Source organism: Chinchilla lanigera, unplaced genomic scaffold (genome assembly GCF_000276665.1).
Source record: "Chinchilla lanigera isolate Chin_1 unplaced genomic scaffold, ChiLan1.0 scaffold00055, whole genome shotgun sequence".
Taxonomy (NCBI): domain Eukaryota; kingdom Metazoa; phylum Chordata; class Mammalia; order Rodentia; family Chinchillidae; genus Chinchilla; species Chinchilla lanigera.
Window position 1 is genome coordinate 8,452,050 of NW_004955456.1, and position 17,627 is coordinate 8,469,676.

A 17,627-nucleotide genomic window follows, 5' to 3' on the forward strand; every position below is an offset into this window, starting at 1 on the left:
AGGCGTGTGCCACCACGCCCTGCTCAAGATACCTGTTTCTAGTGTTCCTAGTGTGAATGTACAGCTTGTCTGAATGTGATGGTCTTGGGTTGAGCTTTTGTTCTGCAGAGCATTCTAGGTAGTAAGAAACAAATTTTGGTGTCCGAAATTTAATTACTGGGTTTGGAGGATAGAAGGAAGAAGAGATGGGTGGATTACTCAGCAAACTGCGGGCCAAGTACATTCTTAAATGTAAGTTAAGACCTTTAACTCAGCTGGGCGTGGTGGCGCACCCCTGTAACCCTAACACTCAAGAGGCTGAGGCAAGAGGATTACTGTGAGTTCAAGGCCAGCATGGGCTACAGTATAGTGAGTTCAAGTCCAGCCTGCACTACATACCAAGGTCCTGTCTCACATCCCCTCCAAAAAAACCAAACCAAGCCCTTTAACTCAAATCTTATCCGGGCCTGTGGGCATCTGTATACCCTGTTCACAATCCTAGCAATCCAGAAGGACAGGCAGTCACTTCTACAGGCTGCCTTTCTCACCAGACGTGCCCTGCTTTCCTCAGTCCCGTGCTGCTTGTCTGTGGCCAGCACTGGATCAGTGTAAACATCTTTTTCCTCAAATTTTTGTTACTAAAAACTTCTTTTAAACTAAAAACATTTTTAAAAAGCTCTTAGAACTGGTGGTGTAGCTGTGGTATAGCACATGCTAAGTGTACTGGTTGATCACCAGTACACCTGTCAGTCAGTCTGTGCGTCTGTCAGTCCGTCCTCTTAGCTCTGATCCAGTGGACAGCTTTGTTGCTGCGAGTCGCAGGAACTTGTCCCAGGACCGTGTCCTGTTTTTGGCTGGCTCTGTAACCGCTCAGTAAACCTTTCTGTTCCAAGACCCTTGAGTCCGAAGAGTTTGGTTTAACACAGTTATTATGTCGTCTGTTAGTATCTGTTCTTACAGAGGAGCCTGAGACCAGTGCCGTTTTTTGCACCCTTTTCTTTTTACTGGCCTCTACAGTGACCCAGTGAGGGGAGCTTTCCCTGGGTTCTGAGTTACCCGAAGCTGAGAGGGGATGTAGGCTTCAGGGTGGCTAGTCTGAGGCCCGAGCCCTCAGGGTGGGGGCCAAGGCTGATTGCACAGGTGGGGTCTGAACAAGATCAAGTTCCAGGGGTGAGAGAGCGCGTAGGAGGAGCTGCGTTTGACTTTGGTTTTCCCATACAGTCTGTGTGGGCTGTGGCTGTTTATTCTTTGGATTTCTTCTCTTTTAAAAAAAATTGTCTGTGATGTGATGATTTCATATTGTTTTATTGTTTAAGATCAGCAAGTTGTTTTTTTGTCTTTTTGAGACAGGGTCTTGCTATGCAGTTCAGGCCAGCCTTGAGCTCACTTTGTAGCCCAGGCTGGCCTCGAACTCTCAGTGATCCTCCTGCCTCAGCCTCCCGAGTGCTGGGATTACAGGCGTGTGCCACCACGTCCGGCAAGATCAGCAAGTTTTTCTTTTCTTTTTTTTTTTTTTCTGAACTCACAACCTCGGGCTTTCTTCTAAAATCTCATTAGTTCTTCCAGTTGTAGAGACTGGTTTTCTGTCTTAGGAATTCTGTTACTGTATATGAAGATTGGCTGCCTGAAGGCATTTGTTTTATGGAGTGCCTAAAAGAAAATGTGGAATGCTAGGCATGGTGGTGCACACCTATAATCCCAGCACTCAGAGGCTGAGGCAGGAAAATTGAGAATCGCCAAGAGTTAAAGGCCAGTCTGGGCTATAAAAGTAAGTTTAAGGCCAGCCTCAACTGCATAGTGAGACCCTGTCTCCGACAAAAAAGAAGGAAAAAGAAAGAAATGTAGAATACTAAGTTCTGGTCATTGCCCTCCCTTTTTCTTACTGAGGTCCATCTAATGCTTGCCTTTTCCTTTTTCTTTTTTATTTTTTTAGACATTAAAATACTTATCAAAAACTCCATGCAGACATCAGAGTCCTGAGATTGTCAGAGAGTTTCTCACAGCAATGAAAAGCCACAGACTGACCAAGTAAGTGAAGGTTCTTTTCACCAGGGAAATAATGGAAAAGCTGTTCTCAGTGGCTGTGTGTTACCTTTTATTGGGCTTTGGGATTGTGTTGAGTACACAGTTTACACTAAGGTGGAGTCAGATACGTCAGAGAAGACAGCTGAGAATTAGATGTTCAGACCCTTCTAAAGCCAGGACACAACGTGGTGGACTGTTTGTTTGCTTTGCAGTACTGGGGACTGAACTAGTTTTTTCTCACTGAACTGCTTCCTAACTCTTTTTTAAATTTTTAAAAAATTTGAGACAGGGGCTCACTGAGTTGCCCCGTCTGGGCTCAAACTTAAGCTCTTCCTGCCTCAGCTTGCTGGGGTTATGGGTGAGCACCAAAATGCTCAGCTTCTTTTTTTTCTTTTTTAAGGCTGCATATACCACATTTATATGTGTATGTATGTATCGTTTTTTGTTTTGTTTTGCTTTTTGAGACAGGGTCTCACTGTGCAGTTCAGGCTGGCCTTGAGCCTGTTATGGAGCCCTGGCTCGCCTCCAACTCATGGTGATCTTTCTGCCTCAGCCTCCCAGGTGCTGGGATTACAGGTGTGCACCACAGTGCTTGCCCATATGTATATATTGTTATTGTTCATTTATTTATTTATAGACAGGGCTTCCCTAAGTAGGTGAGGCTGGCCTTGAACTCACTATGTGGCTCAGGCTCCAACTCACAGTGATCCTTCCTCAGCTTCCTGAGTATTGGGATTGCAGGCCTATGCCAGCACATGGAGCCTGGATTTTCAAATTATTTTGAGGACTCACCACATAGTTTTTCCTGGTAACTGCACCATTTTAGTCCCCATACCAGAGCACAACTTCAGGTTTTCCGAAGCCTTGCCCTGTGTGTGTGTGTGTGTGTGTGTGTGTGTGTGCGCGCGCGCGCGTGTGTTGGTGTCTCTGTGTGTGTATATGTATGGGTGGTTTTATTTTGAACATTCAAAATGATAAAATGGGGGCTGGGGATTTAGCTCAGCAGCACAGCACCTGCCTGGCAAGCACAAGGTCATGAGTTTGATTCCTGGTTCTGGAAGAAAAAAAAAGATAAAATGGCTGTGCGTGTGTGTGGTGGTGCGCACCTGTAATCCCAGCACTTGGACGGCTGAGGCAGGAGGGAGGCTGAGGCAGGAGGATCGCTGTAAGTTTCGAGGACAGCCTGGGCTACACAGTGAGCTCAAGGCCAGTCTGAACTTCATAGTGAGACCCTGTCTCAAAAAGACAAAAACAAAAAAACAAAAAAACCCAAAGTGATAAAATGATGTTGAACATCATTTCATGTGCTTATTGACCAATTCTATGTCTTCTTTGGAAAAATGCCTGATTTATCCTTTGCCCATTTTTGAATGAAGTTTTTGTTGTTGTTGAAGTGGAGGAGTTTTCTGTATATTCTGGATGTGAATCCCTTATCAAATAAAAGATTCACAAATGTTTTCTCTCACTCTGTGGATTGCCTTTTTGCTTTGTTGGTAGTATCCTTTTCGTGTTCAAAGTTTTTTATTTTAATGTAGTCTAGTTTGTTAGTTTATTGAAACAGGATCTCGCTATGTAGTTTCAGGCAGGCCTTGAACTCACTGCAGTCTTCCTGCTTCAGCCTCCTGGCATGCCACCTTGCCTGCCTCTGTTTTGTAAATCCTTTCTGTTCCTTTGGTATCATATCCCAGAATTCATTGCCAGATCAAATGCCGTGAAGTTTTTCTCTAAGAATTTTATAGGTTAGCCCTTACATTTATGTTTGATTAATTTTGAGTTAATTCTTGTTAAGGTGTAAAGTAAAGGTCCCAGTTCACTCTTTTGCATGTGGCTAGCTAGCTTTTCAGCACTTTGTGGGGAAGTTTGCTTTTTCTCCCTAAACGATCAAGATATCCATGTCAAAAATCATCTGCTGCATGTTCAGTCCTTATCATGTTAGCAATATCCCTTAGTTACTGTGGGCTGATCAGGCCCACAATCTCTCAAATGAGTAGATGGTGAAGGCTTCAATAAATGAGACAACTGAAATGACTTTAGGGCTCCAGGGGGGTCCAACTGTCCTACTGAACTCAAGATTCTCTGGGTTAAGACCCAGACTTCCCCTGGGTGGCCCCTGTTTATTAGGTTTCAAAAGGGGTTGCTGAAGAAAATGCAGGAATCTGGGCAGGTCTTGGAAATCCCTTTAAGGACTTCTCCAAGTAATACTTTATGTTAATTTGTGAGAACTATGTTATCTCCAGGAAGACCTTCACCACAGGAGTGAGATGCCTGCAGCTGCAGTCTCCTTGTAGGTAATTGGGGTTGGAGCCTAAAGCCCTCAGCTATGGTTGTATCTTGTCCTCTGAGGCGTCTTGGCTTCACCCACCATTACAGGCCTCAGTAGGGACCAGTGACTCAACAGGTAAACACGGAAAGCCAGTTGGTTAATTTAAGTCCTGCTCAGAGCTGCCTCACAGTGGTCTCCACCAAGCCATTTCCCTCAGGACTGTCCCTCTGCTGTGTGTCCCAACCTCACGGCAGTGAGCACCACAGTACTGCACTATGCCTGCCTCCCTTTATAGTAAGCAAGTGCGGATCCTCTGACTTCGTTCCTTTTCTAGATGAATCTAGCTATTTGGGGCCCCTTCAGATTCCACGTGATCTTCAGGATAGATCTCTCTGTTTCTGACAAAACATCTTCGGGATTGCACTGAGTATATCTGTCACTGTGGGAGGTAGTGACATTGTGGCGTTGTCTTCTAGTCCATGAACACTATTTGTGTCATCTTTAATTTCTTTCAGCAGTGTTTTGTAGTTTTTAATGAGCAATTCTTTCATCTCTTTGGTTGCATTTATTTGCGTTTTATTTTTGGTGCAATTGTGAATAAAGATGAAGTAGCCTCTGGAGTCTCCCCAAGAGCGATGTAAGAAAGGACACTAGAGCCAGGCAGGTGGCCCAGTCCTGTAATCCTAGCACTCAGAGGCTGAGGCAGGAGGATTGCTGGGAGTTCAAGGACAGTCTGGGCAGCACAGTGAGTTCATGGTCAGCCTGAGTTACACAGTGAGATTGCTCAAAAACCAAAAAAAAAAAGGAAGAAGAAAGAAAAGAAAGAAACATTAACCACCAGGGTGATCAGACCAAAGCATTGACGAGGAGAACTGACTCAGGGCGCTGCTGCTCATGCTCACGATGGGCAGTGGGAAGAGAGGCTTTTCCTGGGCCTAGTGTCCCTCACTGAGGGGTCAGCATGTGTGATTTATATGGAATTTGAGGAATTTTGGCTCAGGGCTGGGGCCATTTTCTGTCAGTGCTTTTGGCAGCAGCCTTAACAGCTGTGTCAGTGTCTGGGAGAGTGTGAGCCTCTAGCCGGGTTTAAGCCGCTGAGCAAAGCCTGTAGCTGGCTACTCACAGTGGTCAAGGCTGTGATTTTTGGTTAGGCACAGAAAGTGTGGGTGGAGGTGGCACATGCCTGTAATGCACTCGAGAGGCTGAGGCAGGAGAATTGCCGCGAGTTTGAGGCCAGGCTGGGCTACGTAGCGAAGTCAAGGCCAGCCTGAACCTACAAAGCAAGACCCTGTCTCAAAAAAATGAAAAACAAAAAGTGCAGGTTGGTGCTGGGGCAGCACTACAAAGTATTTTCTTAATTTCCTTTCAGATTGTTTGTTGTTAGGGTTTACAAGCACAATTGATATTTGTGTGTTGATTGTGTATGCTGTCACCTTGCTGAATTCATTCGTTAGTGGTAACAGGTTTCATAGGGAGTCTCCAGGGTTTTCTAAATGTAAGCTCCTCTCCCCTGTGCACTGAGGTAATTTTATGCCTTCCTTTCTGATCTGTATGCCTTTTCCTTTGTCTCACCTGATTGCTCTGACTAGAGCCTGCTAGACTGTTGAGTGGAGTGACAAAAGCAGACGTCGAAGCGGAGGTCGAATGGCTCCACAGTGGAAGGTCTGTGAGAGCAGGCTACACTGCAGTGGAGGTAGTCTAAACTGGAAAGCTAGAGAACATGTACGGGTGAGAGCGCTCAGCTTGCGCTGCTCTGCAGATGCCGCTGCACGTAACCCCGACTGCCAACGCCGTTAGGACAACTCCGGTGGACAGATGGAAACTCACGTAGTTAAATACGTGCGCCAAATCCGGTGGAGGGAATCCGTAAACCCAGTAGTGAAGTCTTTTAGCTTCACTTACGCTTGATGTGGTTTTCCAAGAAAGCTGGTGAGTGCTCAGGTGAAGACAGTGAGTGAGTGCACCCCAGCTCTCCCTGCTGGGCGCTGTGAACGCGCTCGCTTGGGCCCTGAGAAGGAGTTGCTTTCCGAGTGGGGCTCTTCCCTTCCAGACGCCAGGCGCAGGAGCACCCCCAAATATCTTAGGGTCAGTGCGGGAGTTATAGACATGCTTGTTTTGAATGATTTATCCTGTCTTTCACATATAAACATCCATTTGTGTTGCAGAGCAGTTCGTTTGTCCTTACAGATTCCCTTGTTCCGCCGTTGTGGTCCTTTCCCTGTGCACTGCCTGATAGCTGATCTGTGTTTCTATCATTTCACCTTTGCAGAAAGGCGGAGAAATGGGATGCCCTCGTGTGGAGTCTCTTAGGTGGGGCTTCTTTCACCTAGCATGATGCATTTGCGATATAAGTACTGCTGCACGTGTGGCAGTGATGTATTCCTTTTGTTGTTGCGTTGACATCCATTGTTGAGACTAGTTTTTTTTTCATTCCCCAGCTGAAAGACATTGGAAAATTTTCTAGGTTTTGACAATTCTGAGTAAAGAGCTACAGATAGCTCACACAGGTGGTTCTGCTTGGATCTTAATGTCTGCCAAGGCCCGTGTTTTGAGGGCCTGGTCACTGGCCTGTGGCCCTGTGGGGAGGTGGGATCTGGGACCTAGCAGCAGGGATTCAGGTCACGAGTGAGTCCCTCAAGGGGACACAGGGACCTGGGCCCCTCCCCTCTGTCTTTGTTTCCCCGCGGCCCGCTCAGCCCCACCACAAGCTCCCCACCCCCATAGTTCCTCCTCCCCACGGGCCCAGAGTGACAAGGCACAGTGGCCGTGGACTAAAGCCTCTGAAGCTGTGAGCCAAAGAAGCCTCTCCTCTGCGTACGGTGACTATCTGAGGTGTTCTGTCATAGCAGCGGAAAGCTGAGTAGCACACAGGTTTCTGTGTAAAGTGAGTTTCTGTTTCTCCTAGGCATGTACCTAGGAGATAAATTGTAGGTAATACAGGAAGTTTAGCACTGTGAGAAACCACCAGACTTTCCCACAGTAACTACCGTTTTGCATTTACCTCAGCAACATCAGAGAGTTTCACTTACTCTGTATGCTTGATACTTTTAGTACTTTCTTGTTTTAGCTATTAAATTGATTTTAGGTAGTAATTCCAGTGTGCCCTCAACTTGCTTTTCTTCAGTAATGAATATTAAGCCTGTTCATATGCTTATTTGCTGTGCATTTCTTTTGATGAAGTGCCTGTTCACATCTTTCGCTCACTTTTTTATTGTTAGACTTGGGAGAGTCCTTTGTGTAGTCTGCGGAGGCTCTGTTTGGATCTGTGACTTGCAGTGTTTCCTCCAGTCTCTAGTTCATCTCTTCGTTCTCTTAACAGTGTCTGTCAGAGCTGCAGGTTTGAAGTTTTTTTAAAATTTTATTTTAAAAATTAAAAAGGCTGGGCATGGTGGCGCATGCCTGTAATCCCAGCACTCGGGATACTGAGGCAGGAGGATCCTTGCAAGTTCCAGATCAGCCTGGGCTACAAAGTGAGCTCAAGGTCAGCCTGAACTATATAACAAGACCCTGTCTCAAAAAGACAAAAGAAAAAAAAAAAAAAAAGAAGATAAAATCAAAACAACACAAAAACAATACATGACCTCAAAACAAAATGATAGGAATTAATAATGGTTGCTACATTACATACTGTTATCTTCAACGAAGCTGCTCAGTTTTTAGTTTTGATGAAATCAATTTTGTTTTTCTTTTCTGCATCCTGTTTTAATGTTGTAGCTAAGAATCCTACTAAACCCAATGTTAGAGAGATTTTTGTTTTTTCTCTTATGTTTTCTTCTAGAAATAAGTGATTTTGAGTTAATTTGGGGGTTTGGTTTGGGTTATAGGTGGAGAGCCATTGTGTGTGTGTATGAGTGTGTGTGTTAAACTCTTCAGTAGCATTTGTTGAAGACTGTCCTGCCTGCACTGAGCGCCTTTCTGGAGAAAGGTCTTGTATACAGGCTGTGTGAAGAGCTCTCGGAAGAACCGCTGAATCTGCGCCTCTGTTCTGTGCCCTACACTGTGTCCTTCTGCCTGTGCTCTGTCCCCTGGGTCACAGCAACTGCATAGTCAGCACGAGGACAGGAGTATGACTTCTTCAACTTTTTGACTTTTTTTCCAAACTACTTTGACTTTTCTAGTTCCTTTGCCTTTTTATGTATACTTTTGAATTTTCTTGATTCTGTGTAGAAAAACCCTGCTGTGATTTTATTACACTTAGAGTTGCTTTTTTTTTTTTTTTTTTTTTTTTTTGGTCATTTTGAGACAGGGTCTCACCATGCAGTTCATGCTGGCGTTGGGCTCACTTTGTAGCGCAGGCTGGCCTCAAACTCATGACGATCCTCCTGCCTCAGCCTCCTGAGTGCTGGGGTTACAGGTGTGCACTACCACGCCTGGCTGCAGTGCATTTTGGGGAGAGTTGACAATATTGCATCTTTCGGTACATGAAAGCAGTGTAGAGTACAAGTTGTGCACAACTTTTTTTAGCTTTTTACCTAAGTATTTTGTAATTATTGGTATTACTGTATATGGTTCTGATTTCCAGCTGTTTGTTGTTAATGTAGAATACCAGTGAGTTGTCTCTACTGATGTGATGCTACCCAACTTTAGTTCTAGGAATGTTTTTAGTGTATGTCTCGGGATTTTCTGTGTAGCCAGTCATGGTGTTTGTGAAGTTTCTCTCTTGTGTTCTCTTCATCTGTGTGTTTTATTTTTTTCTTCCACATGCACTGGCTAGGACCCCTGCACGGGGCTGCACAGGGTGATGAGTGCAGATATCCTTGTCTGGTGCACGGATCTCAGGGGGAAGCATTCAGTGCTGGACTGCTCAGCATGATATTAAGTTTGGTTTTTCATAGAGGCCTTTTTACCAGGTTTAGGAAGATTTTTTTTTTTTTTTTTTTTTTCCCTGTACTGGGAACCAAACTCATGACCTTGCGCTTGCCAGGCAGGCGCTGTGCCACTGAGCTAAATCCTGCCCATACAAAGATGAAATTGCTGAGATTGACTGTTGAATTTTCAGTTCCCTTTTCTGTGTATATTGAGATATTTGGATGGTCTTGTCCTTTAATGTTTTTAGTTTATTCTTTGGCTTTTTTTTTTTTTTTTTTTTTTTTTTTTTTTCTTTTTTTTTTTTTTTTTTTTTTTGGTCTTTTTGTGACAGGGTCTCACTGTGCAGTTCAGACTGGTCTTGAGCTCACTTTGTAGCCCAGGCTGGTCTCAGACTCGCAACGGCCCTCCTGCGTCAGTCTCCCGCGTGCTGGGATTATAGGGGTGCACCACCTATATCTTTTTGTATCATTTTATTTTTAATTTTTAATGGCTGTATAACCATGAACTATAAGCACATGCATTCCTAGTCATACATAGTCCAGAATTAGTATTTTGCCACTTACACATATAAGTCCCTTTACTTTCTCGCGTCTGTGTTACAGGTGTCGTATTTATGGCATGATCTATATACATTGGAAATATAGCAGGGGCTGGAAGTGCGGCTCAGTAGTGGAGAGCACTTGCCTAAATGTCCAAGGTCCTGGGTTTGATCCCCAACACTGCTAGAAACCAGTTAGCAGTTATTAACACGCTATACATATTTTAAAGAACTTAACAGAACAAAATCTATCTAAAGTGTGACCACTTCTTTATCTCTTCATTCGTAAAAATCCTGTTTTCTTACTTACCTCAGCCTGATGAGCTTCTTTAGGACTTCTTTTAGAAAAGATATTCTGGCTACAAGTTCTCTTACTTTTTGTTTAGTTGAGTATATCTTTAATTCCTAAGGGGTGGCTCTGCTGGGTTGAGTGGTCTGTTTCCCTTAGAACTCTGAAGATGTTATTCCAGTGTCTTCTGGCTGTCACGGTTTCTGATTATAAATTTGTGACTACTCAAGTACATAGTATGTCATTATCTTCTGGCTTTCAAGAGGGTTTTGTTGTTGTTGCTGTTGTTGTTGTGTGTTGTTTTTTTTCTTTTTTTTTTTTTTGAGACAGGGTCTTGCTGTATTGTTCAGGCTGGCTAGCCTTGAACTTACTGTATAGGTCAGGTTGGCCTTGAATGCACAGTGATCCTCCTGCCTCAGCCTCCCCAATGCTGGGATCATAGGTGTGTGCCACCACTTCCGGCTGTCAAGAGTTTTCTGATCTTGGGTTCTCAGTAATGTTCACTCTTATTTTTAGACTTTTTTCAGTTGATCTTTGCTGAGCTTCTTGATTATGTACATTTATGTTTCTTACTAAATGTGTGAAGGTTTCAACTATTAGTCTTTGAATGTTTTATCCCATGCTATTCCCTCTTTCTCCTCTTTTCCCTGAACTCTAAAGTGCAGCTGTTAGACTTCTGACCCTGCCCTGCAGCTCTGGGCTGCTGTTTTGCTTTCTTCCTGTTTCATGTTCAGATGGATTGCTTTTGTTCTGTCTGAGTTTGCAGATTCTCTGTCCTGTTCATTCTGTCAGCAGGTCTGTGAGTGAGTTTTTCACTTCACATACTTATAGTTCAAATCTACTATTTATTTTTTATAGTTTCTGCCCCTTTCCTAGAACTGCTGTTAGTCCAGCATTCCAGAAATGCTTTTTTACCCCTTGTTGTTACAGTCGCTGACAGCATCTGTGAGACTTCTGATGTCAGGGTCGCGGTGGGCCCTGCATCCGTCGGTTACCTTGCCCTGGCGAACCAGTCATTTTTTTCTTTGTTCCAGTCGTTCTAAGTTACAGCATGTGCATTTGGGTATGGTATTCTCATAGTTTGGACTGCGGATTCCTGGCTCATGCTAATTTGTTGTCGCTGACTGGGCAGACAGCCCAGCTAGGCTCAGATCTCATCAGTCTAGGCTCCCCAGTGCAAGGGTTTCAGCGGCAGTTCAGGTGTTAGGGACTTCGGCAGCAAAGTTCCTGGGTGTGTTTTGCGTAGGGTAGGAGGGAAGGTGGTGGTTTAACCTGCGCACTTCTCGGTGTCTTTGCTGTGCAGCTGCGGTGGCATTGGGGCGCCTCTGGGGCCGGGCAGCGAGAAAGGAGAGGAAGCAGGAGGGGGATTCCTTGCGGCCGCCCCTGCCCCCTGAGGTCTCCCACCCGAATTACACCTGCAGCTCCTCCTCCACTGGGCGTGGTCCTGAGTAGTGTGTGCGCCTCACCTGGATTTCCAGGTTCCAGGGGGCCCACTTCCCACCGTTCTCGAAAAAAGGTAAGATTTCTCTTGGCGTTCTTTAGGTACCTGGAGGGCTACCGGGTGGCGTGCTCAGGGCTGGCCTCAGGCTGAAGGTCAGGACGGGTTGGGGGAAGGGAGTGGGGGTGCGGCGGGGTGCACTGAGAAATTCCCACCTATCCTGCACCCCAGCTGATGCTTTTCAATTCTTTTTTCCTGCAACCCACCCACTCCTGCTTGCTTTTCAGAGCGCATTTCTGAGGCCTCTTCCTCTTTCTTCATCCGGACTGGCGTTTTGTTTTCTAGTCCTTGCATCTCCCACCACAGCTGTGGGCCTGGCTACCTAGTATTCTCCAAACCTGCAAGCTGGTTCATGGTCGGCCATAATCTATTTAAGCGTCAAGTAGACTACACTATTTAGAGGGTTAAATATATCTCCACTTTCCCCTCTGTAATCCCCAAACCGAGGATTTATAAAGTCCGACGTGACTTTGTAGTATTTGCCGTGTATTAAATGCGTAATCCTGTGGTGTGGGAGCAGAAGCGGCAGCGGTGTCGCACGGCGGCCAGTAGGGGGAGCCGGCGGGCTTCTCCCTTTGGCAGGGTCCTGGCGCTGGGGCTTGGCCCTGGCCTCAGTGCCCGCTGTGCCAAGGAGGCTGCTCGCGGCCCGGCCGTCGGATGGACCATCCCCGCTGGCCAGGGCGCCCAGCGCAGGGAGAGGAGTGACTAAGGTCCTCATGTCTGACTATCCCCAGGGGAGCGGCGCCAAGGTAGTCGTGCATAAGTGGCCGTTTTGTTAAAGTGTAGGGCTCCGTTATTTGCTTTAAAATTCTGATAGATCCCATCATTTTGTTTTGAAACCCTGTGCCATTTTAATTGTTTTTGTTTTTGTCTATGTTGTTATTTTGTTACATTTTTATTCTCTTTCTAAAAATTCTTTGAAATTAAAATATTCTCACTTTTAGAGACCTCGAGGGCAGAGCGCCATCGCCCGGATGGGAAAGTGGTTTAGCTCCGAGTCACTCTGACGGCGGCTCGTGTAGCTTTTGTCCAACTTGTGTTCTTTTTGTAAAGCGTTTGATTCTTCAGTGGCTTCACGTTTTGCTTGAGGCGCCTGGCGCTCAGGGCGCCGCGGTGCTGCTGTCGGCGGGAGCGGCGGGCTGCGAAGGCGCCCGAAGCTGCCGGGCTCTGGGTGGCCGTGCGGCCCGAGGCTGTGTGCACCGCTCGCTTCTGGGGCGCCAGCACGGCTTTGCGGCCAGCGAGGCTCAGAGCAGAAGGCGGTCCGGGTCTCCCGCATGCCCTGGGCGGCGAATCCCGCCCGTCACCGCAGGGGCTGCCTCCTCCTCCCTGCCGAGAGCCTTCCCGGAAACCCGGGCCTCCCTGCCTTTTCTTTAATCTGCCCCTCGGATTCCACTTACCCACCCGACGCTGGTGTCCCTGGGGATGCAGTGGTCAGGAAAACAAAAAGAAAAAGCAGCAAACCGCTGAGGATGCAGACCGTTGCCCTGTAATGGGAGGTGGGCGTGGCCGGTGGGAGCGGCGGGCGGGCACAGCTGCTGGAGAGCAGGTGTGGTCAGTGAGAGGGGGTGGCCCGCGCAGGCAGCGGGCAAGAGGCGGGAGGCAGGCGTGGGTGCAGGCGTCTGGCGGGGTGTTCGCACTTTTTTTTTTTTTACAATAATGTATTTTATTTATTTATTTATTTTTCTTTTCTTTTAAAGAGTGAAACACGGATAACATAGTAATAGGGGGATTTATCGAATTACAAAGTGGTAGGACATTATCAATGGTTGTTATTTTATCTATTGGTATCTTCAAGATAGGTTCTCAGGAAAACAAATAGACAAAGGATGGTGAGTTACAGACAAAAATGGTAGGAAATTATCACTGGTTATTGTGCTGTACTTTGGTTTCTTCAAAGTAGTTTCTAGAAAAAATAAATAGAGCTATACATGAGTGATCAATTAAATAATCATTGACTATTCTCAATGGTTGTTGTTGGAAATACCTAGTAATGAACATACATCCTTTTACGACATAGCATAGGAGCAATACAAACATTACAGAGTTATGCACAGATTGGTAGGAAATTATCAGTGGCTGCTGTAATACATGGTATCTGCAAAGTGGTTTCTCAGGAAAACAGATACGCAATAAAGATCTAACAAGTAGTTACAGCCTAAGGGTTGTGAAAAATAGCAGATTACCTCCTCATCAGTGACCTTTCACTGAGGTGTGATGGCTGGAAGGGAGGCCAGGATTGAAAAGGAGGACTGAGAGACTAGCACTGGTGTCCAGCAATAGGCTGTTTACTTTTTTCTCTGTAGTCATGATTACATGGGGCTCCTCCTTGGAGATGAGGGTCTGGCCAGAGGGAGAAGGCAGAGTATGCCCTGGGCCCCTTTATTCCTGTGGACCAGCTGGTAGGAGGGGTCTGAGCTCTGGGGCCTTTGCTTCAGAGGGCACATCGACCTCTAGTGGTCACCTTCACAGTCAGGGCATGGCCCAGGGGGCTTCTTAGGGCAGTCCCTCTTGAGGTGGCCTGGCTTTTGACAGCAGTAGCAGGTGAATGTATTCATTGAGTTTTTCTTGGGGCCCCAGGAATCAGACTTAGGGTCTGTTTCTCTTAGTGCTGCAGCAAAGGCAGCTGTTTTTTCTCGGTCTGTTTGTTTTTTCTCCTTGGCCACCGCCTCCTCGTCACGGCTATAAAATACTGAGGAGGTAATTCTTACTGACATTTCAAGTGAGCTCTCTGGGGTAAAAGCCATTTTTTGTATCTTTTTTCTACTATCTGGGGCTGACTGAGTAATAAATTTATCTTTAAGAATCGTTTGTCCCTCTAATGAACTGGAATCCAGGGAAGTACACTTTATCAATGCCTCTTGTCTAAGAAACCAGAGGGGTGTTCTCTCCAGCCTCCCAGAGCATTGGGACCCCACAACCCCTTAGGGTCCTCTCCCCAACCATCAACACAGGTGGCAGGAACATGTGGATGAAGTCCTCGGCCCACTAGTCAGTCTCAGCACCATTAGGTGCGAAGTGTCCCAGGCAGATAACCTAGACACATACCTTTTCCATGAAGGCCGTTCTTCAAAATCTGAATATTGGGAATCCATTAAGTCTTGGTGCAGTCCTCTCCGGAGCTCCACTTGCTTCTCCACCACAGCCTCTGAGTCGTCGGGCATCGTCTGTACTCTGGTGTTCTCTGACTCCTTGTTCAGCAGCTGCTCCTCCGCCGACTCCCGACCTTTCTAGCTCTCAAGGGCAGAGCAAAGAGTGACCCACCATGTGGCATGTTTTCCCAGGGGTTTCTCCATGTTGGGATGGTTCATGCATATCTCCCAGTGGACCTCCGCGGCCGGCGCGGGTTGGGCCTATTTTATTTATTTTTAATTAGCTTTATTGGTACGTTTTGGATGCACATAATGATCACATTCACCTTTGGGAATTTGTACCTGTACATGATGTATCTTGAGTCCTCTTTTTTCCCAATCTCCTCCCCTGCCTTTAAGCCCTCCTCCCTCCTTATTTACAAAGGCTTTGTTTCCATTTTTTCCTTCTGTCATCTTTTTTCTTGTCCCTTCCTTCATTTTGCCCTTCCCTCTTCCTAGTTCTTCTGATTTTAACATTCTTTCTATTTCCCAATATCTATCATCCATTTTGGTCCTTATTTACACTTCAAGTTTGTCATATCAGAGAAACAATGGGGTGTTGACATGTGTGTCCAATTTATTCTACGTAAGAGTATGGTCTCGCCGGGCGTGGTGGCGCATGCCTGTAATCCCAGCACTCAGGAGGCTCAGGCAAGAGGATTGTTGTGAGTTCGAGGCCAGCCTGGGATACAAAATGAGCTCAAGGTCAGCCTGAACTGCCTAGTGAGACCCTGTCTCCAAAAGACAAAAAAAAAAAAAAAAAAGTATGGTCTCAAGGTGCATCAGTTTAGCTAGAAATGCCTCACGTTTATCCTTCTTTATGGCAGAGTAGTACTGCATTGTAAAGAAACCACATCTTTATTGATTCTTCAGTTAATGGGGATTTGGGCTGTTTCCAAGATTCAGGTATTACAAACTGTTCCACTATAAACATGGGTGTGCATATATCACTGTGGGACGATGCTTTTAATTCATTTGGGAAGATATCAAGAAGAGGAATACCTGGGTCCACTGGGACCTCTAGTCCTAGTTTTTTGAGGAATTTCCACAGTGATTGCACCAGTCTACACTCCCACCAACAGTGGAGAAGAGTTCCTTTTCCCCATAGCCCCACCAGCATTCGTTACCGGTTGATTTCTTGATGGTAACCATTCATTCTGGGGTGAGATGGAATCTTAGTGTTGTTTCAGTTTCTCTCAAGTAACAAGTGATGTTGAGCATTTTTCATATATTTACTTGCCATTTCTACTTCATCTGAAAAGTGTATTCATTTCAGATGCCCATTTTTGGAGTGGGTCTTTAAATTTGAGTGGTCCGGTCTTTTTTCTTTATATATTCTAGATATTATTGTTTTGTCTGGGGAACAGCTGGCAAAAGTTCTTTCCCACTGCCTGAGTTGTCTCTACTCTGTTGGTGGTTTCTCTTGCTCTTCAAAAGCTTTTTAATAAGATGAGATCCCAGTTAACTAATTCTTTGTGATCAGGGTTTTGTTCATAAAGTCTTTGCCTTTATCTGTGTCTTCAGGAATTCTACCGATTCTTTCAGCAGATGTAGTGTTTCTGTTTTAATATATAGGTGTTTGATCCCTCTTGGTTTTAGTTTAGTGCATGGTAATAGACATGGTCTAGTTTTCATCTCCCGCGTGTGGAAAGCCAGCTTTTCCAGCCGGACTGTTGGGAGGACAGGCAGGTCCCTCTGGGATGTGTTGGGTTCAGTGTGTCCCACGTGTCCGAGAGGAGATGCCTGGGCTGTTTGGCTGCGGAAATCTGGAACTCAGCCCACATCAGCGAAAGCATGGATCTCGTGGGCAGACTCTGGTAGCTGAGAATGTGAGGTTCCCCCGCTTGAGGAACTCGGGACCTCAGAGGCTGAAGGGTGGCGCTGCGCTAGACGCAGCAAAAGGAGAGAACGCGGAGTGCTGCCGAGGGACAGGAGAGAGGAGGCCCCGGGCAGAGGAGGCGAGCCGGCACCGTCTGCTGATCACAGGGGCAGAGTGGGCAGAGTGGGCAGAGCGCCCGCTGGACTGGAACTCGGGCCCTGGGCCCTGGAGCAGGCATCCCGGCGGCAGGGCTAAGCCTCCGGGAGCCGAGGCCCGGGGCAGCAGAGACACGAAGGAGCCGGGAGCGGTGCGCAGCGCGGGCCTTGTGTGGCTGCCGTGCCCAGAAGGGGAGGCTTCCCGGAGCGGTGGCGACGGCTTTTGCTGGGCGTCTAAAGGACGGGGGTCCTTTCGTGACTAGGGACCCCGGCAGCCCGGAGCCTGGCGCGGTAGTGGCCGCCGATGCTCCGAGCCCGCTTCGGGGCCTCAGGCGGGCAGTGCCGTTCCCCCCGCCTGTCCCTGGCCGCGCGCGCGCCTGTCTCTGTGGTCGCTGCTGGATGGCGGTGGTGGAAACGCAGAACCGGCACCCTTTGTTTTACGCACGGCTCGGCTTTCCCGCCTCCCGTGAGCGCGACGCGTCCCCGCCTTCCCCGCCCTGCGCTCGGCCAGGGTCCGCCCGACCTCCCCAGGCGGTTCGCTTCCGCCGTGAGCGCGGTCGCCGTGGTGCCGCAGCGCCTTGGCCTCAGCCTGCACCCGGCCTCTGAGGTCTTCCCCGCGGCGCGCTCCTTCCCGCGTGCGCTCGCTGCCCTCCTCCGCGCGGTGCTCCGGCCTCCGCCCTGCTTGGTCCCCGCCGGCTGTCACCCGGCTGCGCGTGGGGGCCTCCGGGGGCGGCTCGGTGGCGAATCCAGTGACTCCTGCGCGGTGAGCCTGCTTCTGGCTCTTTAGCGTGTGGTCCATTGACGTCCCTCTGCCCCGAAGTCCTCTTGCTTTTCCCGTGCCGCTCGCCCGCGCTCCCTCTGCTCCTGGCGCTGCGCCGCATTCTGTGCACCCAGTCTCTGCTGGGGGGCCCACCCCTGGCTTCCCTGGAACTCCTGCCCATCGGTCTTGCTCTGGTCCTTAGTTCTAGACCAACCTGGAACTCAGGCTCCGCAAGCTTTTTGATAAGACAACCTCTCCACGGTTGTTAGAAAAGTTCTACATTTCTCGAATGGCCAATGATGTTCAACATTTCTACATATATTTGCTGTTTGTATTTCTTCATCTGAGAAGTGTGTATTCATCT

General features: G+C 47.4%; 1 protein-coding gene across 4 annotated transcripts in view; it reads left to right on the top strand.

Annotated features, from left to right (window-relative positions):
* The window catches only part of Crcp (CGRP receptor component), a 48,706-nt gene that overhangs the window by 20,889 nt on the left and 10,190 nt on the right, over window positions 1–17,627 (top strand). For 3 of the 4 annotated variants that reach the window (XM_005396709.2, XM_013520644.1, XM_013520645.1), the window contains one exon: window positions 1,913–2,007. The exons of the other annotated variant lie outside the window; for it this stretch is intronic. In XM_005396709.2, coding sequence (XP_005396766.1) covers window positions 1,913–2,007 — 95 coding nt within the window. The remainder of the gene's footprint in view (window positions 1–1,912; window positions 2,008–17,627) is intronic. 4 annotated transcript variants of the gene reach the window in all.